Source organism: Chiloscyllium plagiosum, chromosome 33 (assembly GCF_004010195.1).
Source record: "Chiloscyllium plagiosum isolate BGI_BamShark_2017 chromosome 33, ASM401019v2, whole genome shotgun sequence".
In the NCBI taxonomy this organism is placed as follows: Eukaryota; Metazoa; Chordata; class Chondrichthyes; order Orectolobiformes; family Hemiscylliidae; genus Chiloscyllium; species Chiloscyllium plagiosum.
Window position 1 is genome coordinate 10,522,874 of NC_057742.1, and position 21,781 is coordinate 10,544,654.

Below are 21,781 nucleotides of genomic sequence, written 5' to 3' on the forward strand. Positions count from 1 at the left end.
GGGAAATCGCTCAACCCCAGCGTACAATATCTCGGGCAAGGAACACAACTCATCCTCAGTTCAGCTGAATATGGCCTACTTTGAGATTTTTTTGCTCTCCACATCTCATCATATCTTGTGTAAGATTTCTGATGCTGGAAAAGCATCAGGGAAATGTGGGCATTAATTAAGTTGTTGGGTTAGCCTCTGGTCTATAGCTTAAACATTGAGGATTCCTTATATAAGATAAAGAATTTGCTTCAAGTGAGCAACATCTTAGCTGAAGAGTTTTCTGTAAATTATAACTTTCTATTTAACAAAGCTGAAACATTTCCAAGGCAGTCTTTACTGGCAGTGCTGTAATTTAATTTCTATGAAAAGTTATTTTTCTATTATAGCAAAAACTTCACAGGCAGCTAATATTTTCTTAATATTTGCTCTGTTTTAACCATCCCAAGATTATTTTTTTTAAAATGATAATGTAATTTAGAATCTTCTCTAATGGTTAAGGGCAGTGCTCTGAAAAAATCAGCAAGTCAAAGGTTCAATTTCTGATCTTTGTTGAGTTTGGGGTATCAGCAGTATGCATTGCTACATTTTGCATTGGCTTTCCTGAGCTTAGGGAGGAGAAATATCAGTGGGCATAGTTTTTTACTATGGTCCCCAGAACACTGGCAAAGAGTGCATCAACACTCACTGTCTAAACACATGAGTAATTAACATTTGGACAAGATACCAAAAGACATAAACAGAGTTTGAGTCTCAATCAGGGTTAACACTTTCCAGGAAAATGGGAATGAAGCTGCCTAAAATGATTCAAAAATTAGTAAACTGGATATTGCTGGAAGAGAGAGCTATTGTATCAGAACAAATGCTAGAATGCCAAATTTCAAATGATTACAGTTTCTGTTCTAGGAAGAAACAGTACTGATGGTTGGCAAGTCAACTCTGATTAGCTGAGGCTATGTCATGATTAAAACAAAATGAACTTTAGGTTTCCCAAACTCTTCGGTAACCCCAAAAACCAATGTAAAACTTGACAATATTCATTTTGTTTGAAAAGAACAGCTACCTGCTAATGAACATATGTCACTTCTGAATTTGTTTCAGATGACAGTATTCGAGCAAAGACTTAGTTCTGTAACACACAGAAACTAGTAACTTTTCTTATACGCCCGTTCTACCTTTTCGTAAGATTGCCACTGACTTGTGACTTAATTCAGTGAATCTAAATACCCATAGTTACAAATGTTTTATCTCAGGTTTAAAATTAATAGCTGATAGTCACCATTTGCTGAAGAAAGTTTCAAATTTCTAGCAACCTTTTTATGAAGTGGTGTTTCTTAACTTCACTCCTGAAAGGCCAGACTTGAATTTTTCACCAATGTTGCTCTTAAACCATACTCTGTAATATTTGGAAATAGATTCTACCTTTCCAATCTTGCAAATTTAGATCAAATCATCACTTAATCTTCTAAATTCTAACCATAGATTATGGAAACTTTCCTCATCATTTAATTTTTGGCATCCAGATAAGATTCTAGTAAATCTTTATTGCATTCCCTCAAGGTCCTCCTTCACCAATAACATTTTTGAAACATTATCAATGAATTATTATATCTGTGTAATTAACCAGTTTACCGTATATTACTGTGATTACAGACCTGTTAAACACTCATGGCATTATTTTACAACATTGCAGCTCTCTTACACGTTTAGTGCTGGCTTACAGTGGACTTAAAGTGAAGTGTTGGATTAAATTAGAACAAACAAATTAGTGCAACAGGCCATTTGTCATGTCTGCTCTTTTTTCTTACATTTTTTAAAATTTTATTTTACATTTCTTTATATTTTTTGTTTTCATTACAATGTTGAAGGCTGAATAATTTCCTACTTTTTGCAAGAACAGGATTTAAATACTTTGTCATATGCTGGCCAACAGGCTGAGATTTTTTCAGCATATTGTGTTTTCATTTTCAGCATTCTAATATTAGGTGTCACAATTATGAATGGGGAAGTGAAGTTGCTATAGTAGAAGAGTAAGTAAAGAGGGAGATCGCCAATTTAAAATACTCACTGATAGTGATGGAGGAGGTCAGGAAAATGGTTTTATGCAGAAGGTAACTGTGGCAAAGAATACTTTGCTACAGCGTCGTTGAGGCAGATACATTTTTATGGAATTATTTAATTATTTGAAGCAGAGAAAGATATAAGGCTATGAGGAGAGAACAGGGCAGTTGAATTTGTTTCAGATGACAGTATTCGAGCAAAGACTCAGTTTTGATTTCATGAGCTACACAGCCTTCTCTGTAATAAGCAGGTAGGGAAAACAAAGAGAAGTGATCGGGACGATGGCAGGGAGGAACAGCTTCAGAGAGGATGAAACAGATTAGGATGAGATGTAGAGAGAATGCTTGAGAGAAACAGTGAGGAAAAGGCAGGGAATGAGATAAAAGGATAGAAAGTTTGAGAGATTAGGGAGCAATGAAAATGTGGGAGTGGGAAGCAAAGTTTGAGAGAGGAGAGAGCTGGGTGAAGGTAGGGTAGGGGACTGGGAAGGAAAGTTTGAGAGAGGAAGAAGGGTAAAGGTAGGAACAGAAAATGATGAGCTAAGTGGCAGTAGAGTTCAGAGATGAGTCAAAGGCATTCACTTGTAATGAATATCCTGCTCAGGATCTCCTTACTCTTACCAAAGACTGGAAATGACTTCAAAGTAGCTTTCCATTCCTTTTCATATAGCTTGCTGAAAGAAACTTTTGAATAATTCTGACTATTATCTGTTAATTCTGACAGTCACAACCACAAATGTTCTATTAATTCCTTAATTATTTCCTTAAGCCATACCATGGCAGAAATGTCACTAGCCCATATCAATCTAGGGGTATACTTGATTTCAAACAGTGGGCATTTAAACAAGTGACTTAAGCTGACCTTTCCCCTTTTATGTAACACACATCAGATTCCTGCCAACAGGATAGGATACCAATATATTCCTCGACTCTGTGAAAATTAAAGGTGGTTACAAATGCAAATAAGTTGTAGCAAGTTGTCTCATATTTCTGCTCCTTTTACTGTGCTTATATGTGCAAGAGGCGGAGCTGTCTCTATCAGATGAGCATCTCGGTTACATTTTCCTCTGTTCACACGATCTTTAATTAAAATGGTACTCTGCCTACAGACTGGAGAGCACCATTACCATCAACTCTTGCCTGTAAAGATTGCAAGCACTAAAATAAAATACCCTGCCAATGTCAGTTGTTTTCAACGTTCTTTGCAAAGGGGAACCATGGCTTCAAATTACAGTGAAGGCTAAACTAAATCATGAAATAAAAAAGCAGAGTGTTATCAATATTTATTATTTACTTAGAAGTGGGGATCCACATTGCTATTAATCATCTCAACAATCATTTGAGTCTAGAGCTGGCAGTCTGGGAAACGGTTGATGTCTACTCAGGGGAATTGTTTAGTGTTTTATGTTGGTAAAAGATAAAACATGTCCTTCATCTATTTTCCATGAATGCCCTGGATGGAAAATCATGATCAGATTTTAAAATAGAACTTCATGCACAGAGAAGGTTACTAAACTATTACCCCGGAAAGGTGGTGGGGGAGGGTTGCCTTATGAGACAAGGTTGAATAGACTAAGCTTCTAACTGCTGGAGTTTAGAAGAGGAAGAGATGAGATGACACAAATGGTCATGGAAGGTACTGCCAGGATAGATGTGGAAACATTTCACATCATCTGTGGAGAGAGGAAAAGAGTTAATGTTTTGGGTCTGATGTGACTTCCTCAGAATCTAAGAAACCAACTCTGAAGAAGAGTCATACCAGACTGAGAACATTACCTCTGTTTCTCTCCAGAGATGTTACCATACCTGCGGAGTTTCTCCAGCATTCCCCGTTTGTTTCTGATTTCCAGCATTTACAATATTTTGCCTTTATTAGACATGGAAAGGATTGCCTTCCCTTATGGAAGGATCTAGAATAAGGGGTCACTATTTAAATATACAAGGACACCCATTTAAGACAGAGACGAGGCAAATCTTTTTTTGCCACAGAGGGCTGAGGGTCTTTGGAACTCTCTTCCTGAAAGAGTGTCAGAAATGGAATCTTTGAATATTTATAAGGTAGATGTGGACAGATTCTTGGTAAGCAAGGGAGGAGGTGAAAGGTTTTAGGGGGTGGGGAGTGATTGCAGACAGGATGTTAGTGAATGGCAGAGCAGGCTCAATGGGCCAAATGACCTACTTCGGCTCCTTCTCCAAAACCTTTGCATATACCGCTTACTTCAGATTCAGTTTAGCTTTGGCAACAGGGAGGCAATGGCCTAGTGGTATGATTAATCCAGAGACCCAGGTAATGTCCTGAGGACCCAGTTTCAAATGCTGCAATAATTCTGTAATTTAAAAAAATCTGGGTTTAAGAGTCTAATGATGACCATGAAACTTTTGCCAATAGTCTGAATACCCCATCTGATTCACTGATGTTCTTTTGGGAAGGAAATTTGTCATCTTTACTCAGTCTGGCCTGCATGTGATTCCATACAGGAATTTGTCTGAATCTCAATTACTCTCCAGGCAATAAGGATGGCAATGAACATTGGCCAGATCAGCAAAGTCCACCTCCCATGAACACATAAAAGAAAAGCTAATTTTTCTTATTTTTTAATGGAATATATTTTTTCCTGAACTATATGTATCTCTGCTTTAAATGTTGCATTCTATTGTCCCCTCTATTTTTTCCTAATTCACTATTCTTTAGTTGGACCCACTCCCTACCAATAAATTAATTTGGGATTTAGATTATCATTCTCATATTGTAAACATTATGACACTATGATCATTGTTCTCTTGATGTTCTCCTATGTTTACTCCACTTGCACCCCTGCATTGACATGGAACTATATTGCCTTTCCTTCACTGGAGTTGATTCAAACTCCCTTCCTATTACCACTGTAGGGGTGTATTAGAAAGAAAAAGACATCACTGCCATCTTCTCCAGAACAATTAGGGATGGACAACAAATGCTGGCCTTATCCCGGAAAGGAAAAACAATGCTATGACTAATTTACCAATACTTGTTATGAAGCAACGGTAAACAGTAAAGTTATCATGTTTATGTGTACTAATGTATCACATCATAGTACAATATGCTGGAATTACTATCTGCAGCTCTAGTCTAAAAGACGAAATGTGTGTCATCATAATATTTATCTCCTTTACCTCCACATATGAGGCAGATAGCACTCAGGAGTCCGGTCTCTGCATCATCCATCTCCAGTGGTAGCAGTTGATTGGCGAACGCAAAAACCAGATCAGTGAGGGGACCGAAGCCGGCGTTATGCATCTGTGTCCTGTTCAAGGTAAGGCCATCAGAAAAAGTCATGGTATCCTGGTCAGGGGTGTACCTGGTACAGATTCGCAGAATCTAAGGAAACAATGAAACAATATGAATGCATACCGCTCAAAGGGTGGAATTCTGAATAGTCAGGAAGACTCCAAAGACTAAGGTGGCAGTGGGAGGTGAATGTAGAAATCCTGCCCCTGCTTCCAACAGATACAATTTTTGCTGGTAGGGGAAAGGGGCAGAGGTGTGATTCACATGAGGAAATCCTGAATTCAAACTTAGCCGAGTTCAGACAGACCCCAATTTAGCTGCTGCAATTGGCTTAACCCACTATGTGGGGAAAAATTGATGGAACAGATATAAATATTACTGAACGGTAGATATGGTCTATATAGCTGTCATCAACAAAAGATTTTTTTTAAATGCCCCATGCTTTAAACTTAAAAAAAGACTTCAGCTGTCAGTAAGTTTTAAAAAACCCTTCACTGGACTGCTTTGAAGACAGGCATAGCCTAAAACAAAACTGCAGCATCTTGCAAGCTCTTTACCAAATTTCTCCAAGGGCTATCATTAAGTCATTATGAATGCTCGGCCAAGTTTCAAATGCTTGAATTACCTCAATGGAGGCATCTCCTGAGTTCGCAGATTGATTAAAGAGGCTATTGAAGGATTAGCTGCCTCTGCTGTAGGATCTGAATAGTTTTAATATTTTTAATGAGAGATTAACCAGCTGAGCAGATTTAGAAGCTTTAAATTCATTGTTTTTTTTTCATTATTCAGTGTGAGAGTGAGAGCTTTATTCAATTGTTAGGACGTTCTTAAAAAATATTTCCATATAGAGGTCTGTCCATGCTAGATATTGAAGGTAACACGGATATTGAAGGCTTTGGAGGTAACACGGAGAGTATGAAGGGCCATGGAATGCAGTGGTGGGTATGGGATAGCAATGAGTGAGTGAGTGACCACTTAGGAGTGAGGAGTAAATAAGTTGAATTGAGTTGTCATGGAAAGCTATGGGGATGGGATGCGGAAGGTGTTGGGGCGATACAAAGAGTGAGGCATGGAGAGCCAAACAACATCCATAAAAACTGGGATAAAGTTGCAGAGACCCAAGATTGGTCTTATAACAGACCCTTCCATGTGTGCCCACCGATGCTATGGTTCCACAGGTAGTGGGTCTGACTCAATTCTCCCCACCTCCACCACCCCCCCCCCACCCCAACATCTCCAGGGGTGAAAATTACACATTTTGGATACTTTTTGCAGAGATGGATAGCTAGAGTCAGGAAACAAAATCCGGTCTCAACTCTTCATTTTCATGATCGATGCAGGTACACAGTTCAGGCATCTCAACGCTGACAATAAATGGCGCAGTCTGTTAAAACACAATGACCAGCAGGGTGTCTCTCTCAGGCTTATTTACATGTATAAATCATTATTTTAGTGCTGAGAAAGACACCAATCGTTTATCAGCTCCAGCTTCACAAATGCCTCTTGCTTTTCTTATATGTTTGCACTCTTTAGAAATGAGAAAAGAAACTGAATTATTAGTGTTGCCAACTTTTGTTAAGCTACGAAGTACATCAAAGCCAAAGTTAATCATCTGTTATCCGCATGCATTTTGTGGAAAAGATCATTGGATACTAACATGAAGCATGGACGTTAATTGATTTCTCTGAAACCCAGTTATGAATTATAGTATCCATACTACCATCCACTCATAGACACGTACCACACATAATGAGGTTGTTTAGTCCATTGTGTTCTTGCCAATTAAAGGTCTGGCTACAATCATCCTGTTTTACAGCTCTTGGCTCATAGTCTTTCACATCATAGTAAAATAAACGAATACCCAAATACTGCTTAAATGTTTTGAGATTTTCCAGCTCAAACACCAGAATTTCAGTGATTTCAGTCAGTGAGTTCTAGACACTGATACTCTCTAGGTAAAAAGAATCTGTCCTCAACTCCTCTCATTGTTTTCTGTTACGATAAATCTATGGCCCCTGGTTCTTGATCCCCTCACTAATGGAAGAAATGTCTTTCTATCCACTCTGTTCATGTCCCTCAGAATCATATATACCACCATCAGGTACTCTCAGGTCCCCACCTCGGCTAAGGTCAGTCAAAGATAAACTCAATGTAGATTCAAACAGATCTCCTAAAGACAATAAGGTTTGTTAATAGTCATAGATGAATGTCCATTGTCTTCCTGCTGTAACAGAATTCCAAGGAAATCGAAGCAGCTGCCTAAAGCCACTTTGACCTTTTGGTGCTACACTGTTACAAATATCTAGAAATGAGACTCTTTCTGTTCTTCGCCTGAGCCCCACTGAAGATGTTACCTAGTAGGGTGACGAAACGTCTGGAAATGAACATTCCAGTTCAGCGAGCAAACCTACATCCAGAACTCTTTCTGTTCTGTTGATACTGACTAGTGCCTGCAATCTGTTAAAAGTGAAAGTTAGAAGAACTTTCTATTGCTGTGTGCTTTGATATTAATGTTGTAATAACTCAATTTGATCCACTGTAACCTTTCTCTGTAAGTACATATTGGTAAACCCTCATTCTGTCACGCTATCTCACCTGAGTGAGGCTAAAGGAAAAGCCAGGCTTCCTGTGCAAAGCTGGAGTAAAATCATACAGTATTCCTGCTCCAGTTTACTATCCAGATGCAGACCTCTGTTCAACTGCACTGCCTCAGTGTAGTCAAACATTTGCTGACACAGACTGTCAAAGGCACAAATGAAGAACTGTCAACTACACGAAGGACATGAAGGACTATGACCATGGGACAATGAAGCCATACCTTCTTGGGAGGAAAACAGAAATCTGTAGGAGATAAATGATAAAACAGAAATAAAGTACTCACTAAGATGTCTAGGCAGGCAGCTTTGAGGAGGGTGATTTGGTCAGCGATGGTTAGAGTGGTAAATCCAGGAAGATGTTTGGCAAACTCGACAGTTTTGATAATGCATTTAGTCGAGAGTTCACTGAACTTGTCCCAGAGATCAATATCTAACGTTACTCGCTGCTCAGCGCTGTTGTTCTGCAAAAGGAACAGAATGACATTTGTAGCAAATGGAATCCTCCAACAATCATAAAATTGTAGAATCATGCAGTACAGAAGAGGCCATTTAGTCCATCAGTCTGCACTGATAAAAACTGCACTAAATATACATTAATCCCACTTCCTAGCATTTGGCCATACCTTGAATGTTGTGATATTTCAAGTGCTCATCCAAGTACTTTTTAAAGGTTTTGAGATTTCCAAAGTATCTGTTGTCTTGTTTCTTCACTCACAGCAAAATCAAAACTAGATATGTGAGCACTTGTATGAAACATACCCCGATTTTGTTGCAATGAAAATTAGGAAATTATTATAGTATCCCTTTCTCTCTAAGAATAGGTCTTACAGACATGCACTGGATACTGAAATCAATTTACATATTAATATGATTTGCATCTATTTCCATCCTCCCAATCTGTGGTGGTAGTCTTCCCTGTTCAGTGTAGAATAAACTGAAACAGGGAATTCTAATGCAGAACTGGTCCTCATGTTGTTAGTGTGGATGACAATAAATTGTGAATGGCATTTGTGTAATCATAAAAAAATTGTTGTTTTCTTCTGCAGCCATGCACTAGCTATTGAAATTGGTGGGAAATGGAGGATTTTGAAAAAGTCCACATTTAGAAATGTCGTTTTATTAGTTGGTTGTTTAACACAGAAAAATAGGAATTCACTTTTCAATAAAAGAGTCAGCGAAGGTGACTGTTATTTTAGGTTATGACACAACCTCACCAAAGTACCACTTTTTATTTGGATGCAGTTGTTTTAAATGAAAATTACACCATTAAGGGAGCTAAAGTACAGAAAACAAAGTGGCATTCATCTTTCTGTGAATTACTGATTTAAGGCTGACCAAATGGTCTCTTCTTATAAGGATGCAATTTATAAACTTCTGTTCCTGGCATATAGCTTCTCCAATGGAAACTCTCATTGTAAAACATGGCACAAACTTTACTGGACATTGCATAAGAAACATTTTGTCAGACTGGACAGATTATAAATGTACAGCCTGTAACAGAAACAGAAACTGCTGGAGAAACTCAGCAGGATCTGTGGATAAAAAGCAGACTTAATGTTTCAAGTCCAGTGACCCTTCTTCAGGCCTGTTACTGTGATAAGTCCACAATTGCTTCAAATTTTGATGAAGTTGCAGTTGCCTACAGTTGTAGAAAATGTCATTATTGATTTTTAGATCCAAGGTGAATGGGGATCACATTGCGAGTTCATACATCAGTATCATCAGTGGCTCTGAGCTTGAATTATGTTATTTGTTTACAATACATCCATTAAATGGGTGCAATCTGTAAAGGTACTCAAATATCTTCCTCATGACTTTGATTCACTCATACACTGCATGGAACACAAACAGCTGAGAGTACTCCAGTTTCTCTCATCATCCTCAGTTACTGCTGACTCATTCCAATGGGGCAGAAGTGATTTGGGTTTCAATATCCCTGGGGAATGGAAGGGGGAATATCACCTCAGTTTCCTGCTGCTTATTCCTATTTACTGACTTCTAGTTGGAAGTGTCAACATTTGTATGTTGGGTGAGGACCACTTCAGTCCAGTTACGATGAGCTCCATATTTGTTGAGCAGGTTATGTACAGAGGCTGAATGATGGAGTTATTATAGCACAGAAGGAAGCCACTGAACTATGGGGGAGAAAGTGGAGAATCAGAGGTGCCTGAGAATTGAAATGCTGCGAAGGTCAGACTTTGGCTAACACTGAGGAGAAAATTGGAATTTTTAAAAACACAATATTTAGAGCTTTGCACGTGACTATTAAATAAGTAAGGTTGATACCAAATAGCAACTTTCTGAACAAACAGACAAACAAGCAAATAATCAAAATGTTTAGCCACAATGATGGCAATTGGTCCATACCTCCAACAAGTGAAAGATTGTGGCACATTACTTTTAGGCAGTTGCATTGTAATTACCTTATCTTCTCCCAAAAACTCTCTGCTGTCACTTCTGTGATCAAGGACAGAACAACCTTAATAGATACTACATCATTTAAGGATCAGTTTTAATGGAATGCTTGTTTCTGCTTGGTTTGGCATTAACTATGAGCAAGCAGGAAAATAAAGTGCTTAATGCAGCAGAGTTTCTTCCATGCATAAGACACTGACCTTCACAAATGTCATCTTGGGATGACAGTCTAGGACAGGGGAATGGCGCAGGCAGGAGAAAGAATCTAAGATACGCTCACTTGACAGAAAGGATTAAGAAATAAAACAAATGGAAGCTGTTGCCAAAGTACGAGACAATTATTACGGGTGAAACACACAAGATTATTTTGAACTAACCTACCATAGAACACAGAACCTAGCATCCAATTTCTGACTTTCCTTCCTTTATTATTTTCAAGGCTGAGACACCCTAGCTACAAACTCAACCATGAACACTTTTAGAACAGGTCACTGGATGACTGCTTTTTATCCTACCAATTCCTTCTTTGTCTAAGGCAATGTTTCTCAGAACGGACATTCACTATGCCATTTTTCATGTCTCAGCTGAGAAAGCAAGTGGCAGCAGACAACTTGAATGTGCAGGGAATCACAGTGCGAACATGATGCTGATCCCGATGTCCCCTGAGATTCACATGAACATTTTACAGCAGAAATATCTGTCCTTTTTTAATTCTGGCTTTCTGTGCATCTCCAGTTTCAATCATTGAACCAATGCTGGCTGTGCCTTTTTTCGCCCAGACCTCTTTGACCAAGCATTTCATTATTTTACTAAAACTCTCTTTGTGTGACTTAAGAGTCATACTTCACTTGATAATGTTCCTGCGAGGCACCTTGAGACATTTTATTCTGTTAAATCTGATAGTTTTAAGGTTCATCTCAAAACGGAATACATTCCATTGACATATTTACATGTAAGTTCCAACTTCAGACATGTGTTCTAGGGAAAGGCATGTGCTATTCAACATTGATTTTATTACTTGTGTCAGTTCATTCACCTTTTACTAATGACATGTGCACCCCTCCCACAGTCCAAAAATGTGCAGGTTAGGTGAATTGGCCATGCTAAATTGCCCATAGTGTTAGGTGAAGGGGTAAATATAGGGGAATGGGTCTGGGTGGGTTACGCTTTGGCAGGTCGGTGTGGATTTGTTGGGCCGAACGGCCTGTTTCCACACTGTAAGTAATCTAATCTAATCTAATCTAATCTAATCTAATCAATGGAGTATGGCATTCGTGACCTTTCATCCAGTATCACATCTATACCCTTCCTACTCATAAGTGAGTTGTCATATTGAGTTCTGGCTTGTCATTTAACTATTGGGATTTATTTTCTAGCAGGACTCATTTTACAAGGCTGGAGCAGACACTTTTCCTGACCTTCCTCCTCTCTAATTTGGGGTGCTGTAATCCAGTTTAGCACTTTTACCACTGCCCCAGCTGAGATCAGATATCCCAGCAAAGATCAATGATCAAACTAAGAATTTCACAGGTCACATGCCTCAAACAATTTTTGAACAAATTCATGCTGATAAGGCTGTATCAAATGTTTTAATAGTTAACAATTTATTAAACACTGCAATAATTATCAGAGTTAAAATTAATTTCAATTTCCCACTGGAATTACATGGAAAATGGCTCTGAGCTTTCACTATGAATAATTAACATATTTTTCTGGCACCTCTGCCTCCTCTATTCGAGAAGAGATGTTAACCATTTACTTAAAGTTTACATGAAATGGGTTAGCGTTGCTGCTAAAACTGCATAAGACCAGTTTTAGAATACAATATGTACACATTATCACCCAATGGTATAATTCTTGGTGTGGTGATTTCTAAAGAGGCCAGGCAGTACCTTCAGACCCATCGTGTTTTCACAGCACTGAGTAAAACATTGATTGGCCTCAGTTAATCACAGATCAGAACCTTGGCACGATGAGGAAACCTCCTGTGAAACTAATAAAAATCCTATGATAGAGAACAAAAAAAACTGATGCTCTGTTTGGACTGGCACTTTGGAGATTTTAGAAACCACCATGCTGTTCCAACATGCACTATTTAGTGGACTGTATGTGAAAGGTGAACTCTTTGTTTTTTTCCAAAGTGTGTTGAAAGGATCTGATTCTTGGCAGATCTTAGTAAGATCTGAAGAATCCCTGCCAACATATATTTAATGTTGATATTTAAAGTAAAAGGTTTTACAGGTTATTTCTGTAAACCACCTATTATTACTCAGTACCTCCAAATATTTATTGCACCAGTTAGATTCTTCATGACTAATCAATAGTCTGGACTTAATGCTAGCTCTCACTGTGATCTTGCCTTATTGATCTAGGCTTGCATTTGCATAGACAGGTTTGTAGCTATACTGGTTCAAAACAAATAATAACCTGAATTGTAACTTTAAATCAGTCCTACTGTATGTAGAACTGGTCTAAATGTATTTGATTTTACCATACATATAAACTGGACATGAATGGGCTGTGTATTTATTCAATGCCCATAACCCATTTTTACCGTCCTTCATCCGCCAGTTACCTCCCCTTCTTTCAAGACAGTGATACCAGTATAGCTTCATGGATTTTTATCAGTCTCTAGTACCTCAACTAAAGTAGCAATTGTTCTCCCATTGCACGTGGAACAGATGGTGGCAGTGGAGAGATGTCTTTTCTTGGATCAGAATGAGACAGACAGGGGAGGCTTCGCAAACATCTTGTGTAAACCACAAATCCTGGAGAAGAAGGTTCCAATCCCTGTTTAACAGACAGTGGGCCGCAGTTCCCAGTTCGATAATTTCAGGACATGAGCACCTTCTTCTATGTCCTTTACTCATCTCCACACAGCAGTCCATGTCAGGAGAGGGGCTGCTTTCACCACAGTCAACTCATTTTCATCCTGTGACGGTGCCCATTGGCACCTTTCCTTTTGCCCCGGCTTACCATTCTCCATTTTTTTGTTTGCCCAACTGTTGTTCTCTTTCCCTGTGCTCCATCTCCACCTACTGCTTCCTTCCTCCTCAACCCCTGCCTTTAATCCACACAATGGTTATTGATGTTATTCTTACATTAATGTTTTCAATGCAAAAATCTTACTTGGTACATTTAGCAATGGTATCTGGAATATTTATTGGAATACACTTATCACTGATACTTACAGTAGTGTATTTGCCAAGCTGACACAGAGCTGGGAAGGTTTCCTGGTGGGCTTTCCGTACTTTCTCTATTAGATCCTCAGTCTCAGGTGTGATTGTGTAGCTTTCAGAGCACTCCTGCTTGGGGGTGTCTTTCTTCTTCTTGTTCCTGTCGTTTCGCACAGCTGGTAAGTGGCAGAAGAAGAAAATTGTTGGTTAAGGATCCAGGATTTCACATTCAGGATTTCTAGCTCTTGATGACGTGTGAAAAATTTTGGTTACACTTTTGTTAGACCTTCCAAACTAATTTAGCTTTCGGACACAGTAAATGAACTCGCAGTCCCCCATCCTAACCACCTCCCCAAGCAGTTAGTGATGGGGCAGCGATGTGATGATCTAGGGTTACAGCACAGATCCAAACTTGTTAACTTAAACAATGGAATGCTGCAGGAGGCAATTTCTGGAGAAGGAGACACAACAAAAATCGAAGAAAGTTACATAAATAGTAGACAATTCTAGCAGGAATTCAAAGTCAGGAATGAGATAACGAGAATCCAGAGAAAGTATACTCCTGGTAGGATGAAAAGAAAGGCAGGTAGGCATAGGGAATGCTGGATGACTAAAAAGAATTGAGGGTTTCGTAAGAAAAGGAAGGAAGCATATATAAGGTATAGACAGGATAGATCGAGTGAATCCTTATAAGAGTATAAAGGCAGTAGGAGTATACTTAAGAGGGAAATCAGGAGGGCAAAAAGGAGACATGAGATAGCTTTGGCAAATAGAGTTAAAGAGAATCCAAAGAGTTTTTACAAATACATTAAGGACAAAAGAGTAACTAGGGAGAGAATAGGGCTTCTCAAAGAACAGCAAGGCGGCCTTTGTGTGGAGCCGCAGAAAATGGGGGAGTTACTAAACGAGTATTTTGCATCAGTATTTACTGTGGAAAAGGATATGGAAGATATGGACTGTAGGGAAATAGATGGTGACACCTTGCAAAATGTCCATATTACAGAGGAGGAAGTGCTGGAAGTCTTGAAACGCATAAAGGTGGATAACTCCCCAGGACCTGATCAGCTGTACCCTAGAACTATGTGGGAAGCGAGAGAAGTGATTGCTGGGCCTCTTGCTGAGATACTTGTATCATAAATAGTCACAGGTGAGGTGCTGGAAGACTGGAAGTTGGCTAACGTGGTGCCACTGTTTAAGAAGGTTAGTAAGGACAAGTCAGGGAACTATAGACCAGTGAGACTGACGTCGATGGTGGGCAAGTTGTTGGAGGTAATCCAGAGGGACAGGATGTACATGTATTTGGAAAGGCAAGGACTGATTAGGGATCGTCAACATGGCTTTGTGCGTGAAGAAGTAACAAAGAGGGCAGAATGGTAGATGTGATCTATATAGACTTCAGTAAGGCATTCGACAAGGTTCCCCATGGGAGACTGGTTAGCAAGGTTAGATCTCACGGAATACAGGGAGAACCAGCCATTTGGATACAGAACGGGCTCAAAGACAGAGAGTGGTGGTGGAGGGTTGGTTTTCAGACTGGACGCCTGTGACCAGTGGAGTGCCACAAGGATCGGTGCTGGAGCTTCTACTTTTTGTCATTTACATAAATGATTTGGATGCGAACATAAGAGGTACAGTTAGTAAGCTTGCAGACGACACCATAATTGGAGGTTAGTGGACAGCGAAGAGGGTTACCTCAGATTACAACAGGATCTTGATCAGATGAACCAAGTGGGCTGAGAAGTGGCAGATGGAGTTTAATTCAGATAAATGCGAGGTGCTGCATTTTGGGAAAGCAAATCTTAGCAGGACTTATACACTTAATGGTAAGGTCCTAGGGAGTGTTGCTGAACAAAGAGACCTTGGAATGCAGGTTCATAGCTTCTTGAAAGTGGAGTCGCAGGTAGATAGGAAAGTGAAGAAGGTGTTTGGTGTGCTTTCTTTTATTGGTCAGAGTATTGAGTACAGGAGTTGGGAGGTCATGTTGCGGCTGTACAGGACTTTGGTTAGGCCACTGTTGGAATATTGCGTGCAATTCTGGTCTCCTTCCTATCGGAAAGATAGGGGCACCTTTTCCTTGAGGGTTTGCCATTATATTCATTGGATCCTCAAGCATTGTACAGACTCTTGCGTTTTGCTGCTTTGTGACCTATATAATTTTAGATCTAGGGTGCAGGAGCAGCCTCGGAGTTTGACATTCTTACACTGAAATATGCCCTTGGTGACAGGAGAATCATGTGGATGCTGCCAAGAGCATACAGCTAAAGTAAAATAACAATTAATTCACAAGGCTGGTCTCTGGGAGGTCCACGAATGGGGAATTACAATGAAGTAGGGTGGTGAGCCTGGTGTGCTGGCTCCAAAATCTAATTATTATTTTAACTGAAAAACGACAGCCAGAATCCAAAGCTGTGCAGCACGATTCACAAAAGAATGAGCTCATTACGAAACTATTAGACTGCGCACATAATCACTCATGTCTACTGTGTGAATTCAATAACAGGGTAGGGAAAAGAAAAAAAGAGAGCGGAAAATTTAGGGAGAGAAAATTGCAGCTGCACCATGTCGTCAATCATTGCGAAGATCAAATTAAATTGACCGATAATGAGCACAGCCTGATCTTATATCTTCAAGGGTATAACTCTACAGAGAGATCTATCATCTTGTACTAATACGGTAATTCCTCTTAAGCAAATAACCTCTTTGCCATATCATTTTTTTTTGTTCCTCAGAGACAGTGTGTCACTAAGTCTGGGTATGTTTACATTTTCGCTGGCGAGTCTGGAGCTGAATTTTGCGAGCTGAATGTCCAAAGTTTGAAAAGGCCATCTCGTTTTGTTAAGACTGCATAAAAGGTAGAAAATACATTCATTCCAAACCGAAGATTATTGTATTTCAGTAATATGGCAATTTAGAAGTGACAATTAAGTGACAGGAACACATATGTCAAGAGACATCACTGGTGGTGCATGTTTCAGATCCCTGAATGGAATACAAACATACTCCATTCATTTGGATAAACATAGTCATGAATACTGAACCTGGACCCTAACCCCATCATATGAACATAACACCAGGCTCAATCCACTATTGTCCTAGTAAATATTCTGCTGTATTATCACAGATACAAGGACTGTCAGCAATTTACTGTGGTTACACAGTTACAATTCCTCTAGAAAGAAAAATCAGCATTGTACGGCTTGGTTTTGTAAGTAAATAGTGTATTGTAATAGACGACGCAAGAAAGTGTGAATGCCTATTTTGGAGCATTTCCCTCAACAATTTGTAAACGGTGAACCAGACACCATTGGCTATATTTTCCACAGCAGCCTCAAATGAGGCCAGCAGGTAATGCTGAAGATTCCCAAGGAAGGTGTTTACTGAAGTAGTGACCAGCCCTTACAATGGAGAACACAAGAAATGTCACAGCCCAATTGGGAAAACCCAATGTTGGAGGTTAGTCTAAAGACTTGACCTGGATCTCAATTATTTGTAAAAAAAAAAGCAAGCTTTTCACTTTCTAATAAAGGAACAAATGATCCATGCTCTTCAGTTGAAGATATTGACAGAAGATGGCACTTAGCAGCCATTTGAATCAGTACATTCTACTTAGATTTGAGTCTCTATGGTTACATGCTTCCCAAAATGCTTCCCAGTGGTGCTGATGTTTTCTCAGTGGAATTGTGTGCTGGATTTTGTCAGGACACTCAAAGGTCATGAGCAGCGCTTGGTTTTCATTACAGGTTACCAGGAAGAGGTAAATTAACTGGAGTGCACCTACAGCAGACACATGAACAAAGTAACATGACAGCAAGGTATCAGCACACACAGGCACAAATATCCATGCACTGGCATTGAAACCTTCCTCAGCCAATACAGCAAGAATGTTCTAAGTTCAAACATGATAAAACAGGATTACAACTAAGAACGGTAACAATAATGAACTTAAACCATGGATCTTGCTACAATATTCAAATGTATACTCTCATAACAAGCCGCATAAATGTTGGAAAATATGCAAATGCAATATATACTTGAGAATAGGACTCTCAAGTGGCATGAGCCAGTGGTACAACTCCCCAATGTTTACCAGCATTGCATTCGAAGATCACCAGGACAAAAACAGGAGGATGAAAGTAACTGGGACATGTGACTCTAAATACCCAATTATACCTTCTTTCAAAATAATGAGTCAGAAAACAATTATAAAACCAGGTTCCACAATCCTGTTTTTCAAATAAAAAAGACATGGGGGACAAAGTTTTTACACAGAGGGTGGTTTGTGTGTGGAATGAACTTCCTGAGGAAGTGGTGGATGCGGGCATAATTACAACGTTTAGAAGAAATTTGGATAAGTACATGAATAGGAAAGGTTTGGAGGGATATGAGCCAGGTAGGTGGGACTAGTTTTGTTTGGGATTATGTATGGCAGGAACTAGTTGGACCGAAGGGTCTGCCTTAGTGCTGTATGACTGTAAGACCATTTCATGGTGTTCATACTATTCAGGAATTAAATCAAGTTCACTCTACAGTTATATAACTGGGGATCCCAAACAGGCAATCCAATAGGCGGCACTGAGTCTTTGTTGTGTTAGATGGATAACAAGCCATTCTTGATAATAAAATGCAGGATTTTGAGTCACATCACACTGCTCATTCTACTCCTCTGGCAATGCTCTTAATACATAGGCACGACTGGATTTTCCACAATCAGTGCCTTTTCCACAAAGATGGCTCCATTACAAAGAAACTCTTGGTTATTTATTATAAAAATACAGATATAGAGAAAATCACTGTTAGCTACAATTGAAGAACCATTCAATCATGTAAAGAAAAAGCCTATTCACTTTTGGATTGGTAGATACATATGTTCAGTAACCAATGGCAGGAATATGGGGTGGGCAGTTGCAGGTAGGAAGTTATGTGATGAAACGTCTGAGAATATGTTGGCAAGTTAACCTCTTTCATTCTTTAAGCTAGGTAACTGATCAAAGCCACAACTTCGCCAGGCAGAAGAAGCTGCAGAAGGGCACTAAAAGGCAATATGGGTTATTTTTTTCCGTCTGATAACAGGGAACTATCATTGTCTTTTGATTGCATGTGTAGGATCTGGAATTCAAGTGCTAGGGAAACTGCAAACATAAAGCTTCACAATAACGAATTATAGTTTAAAACAGCACAATAAATGTCTTTGAAGGTTGAGCTGATAAAGCCAATGTGATAGTATCTGAGGTGCTCGGAGTGGTCCCCCACGGGAGTCCTGTGACAGAGTGATAGACATCCATACCTCTGATGCAGAAGCTCTGAGGTGAAGGCTTATGCCAGAAGGTGATAGCCAAGGAAGATGCATTTATAAACGGGCCAAAATCACTGATGTGCTTATACCTCCAAATCCTCTCAATACATACCAAAAACATGCAGTAAGTGTGAGAAAAATTCCTGGTCAGTCCTGTGATGGCAAGGAAGTTGGAGCCTTTACTATTACTGTCCGTAGCTCCAGATGATAACACGCAAAAGAAAAGAGCACTTTGCCACAGTAACTCAGGACTCCTGAATGAACACAACACCACTAACTAGTATCACCAACCCTTAGGAGGTAGGGAGCAGAAAAATCCCTATTGCTGACTGGGACTTCTATTGCAAAGTGTGAATGTTGAGAAAGGACAGGACCAAATATTGCAATAATCCCCCAGGCTAAATAGCTATTAAACTCACTCCTTAGGCTCATCAATATTGTCAAGGCACTGAGGAGGCTGGTCGCGTCCGTAGTTCTGCATCCTAGCAAGAATCATGTAGAAATTAGGCAAAAATTGGGGAGAAGCACACTGAGAGGTGGCAGGGACAGCAAAAGGTTTCACAGGCAATTACGTACCTTTGTGTTGAAATGCAGCAAAACCCAAATTATAATTCTGTTACGGGTGAATGGTCACTTATGTTTAACGGAGTAGGCAGCAAAACTCAGTAATTATTGCTAAAATTAGAATTAGTTTTGCCAGTAACTGCAAACACTGAAAAATAATAAAATCATATAACAGTCGTACAATGACACTTGCATTTGAACCAAATGTTGACAGGTTACTAAAGTGAGATGTAATTGAAACCACAGTTTATTCAATTAGACAAAACATCCTCACTTACGCAGTGAAACATTTATTACTCACAACTAACACAATGCCTGTGGTTAGCACTGCTACCTCACGGCATCAGGGACCCGGGTTCAATTCCAACCTGTGGACAACTGTCTGTGTGGAGTTTGCACATTTTCCCTGTGCCTGTGTGGATTTCCTCCAGGTGCTCCAGTTTCCTCCCACAATTCAAAGATATATAGGTTAGGTGAATTGACCATGCTAAATTGCACAGTGTTCAGGGATCTGTAAATTAGGTGTAGTAGTCAGGGGTAAATGTAGAGTAATAGGGTAGGGGAATGAATCTGGGTGGTATTCTCTTCAGAGGGTCGGTGTGGACTTGTTTCCATACTGCAGGGATTGTATAATTTATGCTGTTTTTGACATTGCACAAATTTCTTCTGCTGAGATGCCTTTCTAATGGACAACTTTCTTGTACCTTACACAAATGTTCATACGTTCCTGTTTGGGCAGCAAGATGAGTCTAGAAATTGAACTTTGTTTCTTCTTGTCTATGCAGCTCATATATGCATTTCCTTGCAGAGGAAACCATGCCACGCAACATCAGAAAGAGGAAACCTTACATAAGTCATTAAATAAACACACAGAACCATAGCAACTATCATTTTTTTGAATTATGGTTTCATTCAGCACATTGGCTGAGGTAACAAAGATCTCTTACATTACAAAATAAAATCTGAACTAGAAGATAATTAGGGAGTGACTCTTTGCAGGACTGTATAAATTGATACAGTCAAACACCGCTGCATCTTTATTTCGAATTACAACGGTCCTGGCCTCTCATGCCAGGTCAATAATTATAAAGCAATAGTGTTCATCATATAAGATCCAATCTAGCCAGAGGCTATGCTGAACAATATGCCTTACAAACTGCATTATCTCTTATACATCAAAATTCTATTCATACTGTACTTAGAGTGATCCTTCGCTCTCAAAAAAGGCTTCAGGTTATTATTGCCCACACTGACTCTATGACATTAAACTGAACATAATTGTCTTGAGTTCTTATGGTCCAATGAACACAATCCAGTTTTTTCTTGTTGAAGAGAAAGTAAAGTACTTGCATTTATACAGCACTTTTCACCATGACAAGGCATCTCAAAGTGCTTTATTGAATTGAACTGAATTAGCTTTATTGTCATATGTACTCAACTGAGTACAGTGCAAAGTTTGTAAGTTGCCACATATAGCACCTTTTTAGGGGGCAAATGTACCTAGGTACAGCAACTTCAGTTAGCGAGTTTTGATAAGATTTGTAGCTCAGGTTGAGGTTCTGGATGTAGGTTTGCTCGCTGAGGTGGAACGTTCATTTTTAGACGTTTTGTCACCATACTAGGTAACATCATCCTTGGGCCTCCGGATCAAGCATTGGTGGTATGGTATGCCTTCTACTTATGTGTTTAGTTTTCCTTGGGTTGACAATGTCATTTCCTGTTCCTTTCTTCAGGGAGTGGTAAATGGGATCCAAGTCAATGTATTTGTTGATAGATTTCTGGTTGGAATCACCCCAACACCAATGAATGAAGTTGCTTTAGAATATTATTTCAATGAGCCACCACACACTGCAGCACACGAACTACGAAAAGCAGAGGAAAATAATCTATACAGTGTATTCAAACAGCAACAAACCCAAACAAGCAGATAAAACATGTCCAAAAACCCTAGTCACTCTTCCCTACATCAACGACATGTCAGAAATGACTGCCTGACCACTCAGACCTCTTGGCATCATGGTAGACCACAAACCCACCAACACACTAAAACAGCAGCTAATGAACTTGAAAGACCCTGTACAGTCAACAAGCAAAACTAACGTCGTGGATAAAATACCTTGAAAGAACTGTAACAAACACTACATTGGACAAACAGGCAGAAAACTAGCCAGCAGGATACATGAACATCAACTAACCACAAAAGGACATGATCCACTCACACTCACACTTACATACAAATGAGGAAGGACACCACTTCAACTGGGACAACACATCCATCCTAGGAGAAGCCAAACTGAGACATGCACGAGAATTCCTAGAAGCATGGCATTCCAACTGGAACTCTATAAACAAACACATTGACTTGGATCCCACTTACCACCTCCTGAGAAAAAGAACAGGAAACGACTTCACCACAGGAA

General features: G+C 39.5%; 1 protein-coding gene across 22 annotated transcripts in view; it reads right to left on the minus strand.

Annotated features, from left to right (window-relative positions):
- The window catches only part of raraa (retinoic acid receptor, alpha a), a 580,457-nt gene that overhangs the window by 12,988 nt on the left and 545,688 nt on the right, over positions 1–21,781 (minus strand). For all 22 annotated transcript variants that reach the window (XM_043674897.1, XM_043674912.1, XM_043674905.1 and 19 more), the window contains 3 exons: positions 13,520–13,680; positions 8,198–8,374; positions 5,202–5,406 (listed from right to left, as the gene is read on the minus strand). In XM_043674897.1, coding sequence (XP_043530832.1) covers positions 5,202–5,406; positions 8,198–8,374; positions 13,520–13,680 — 543 coding nt within the window. The remainder of the gene's footprint in view (positions 1–5,201; positions 5,407–8,197; positions 8,375–13,519; positions 13,681–21,781) is intronic.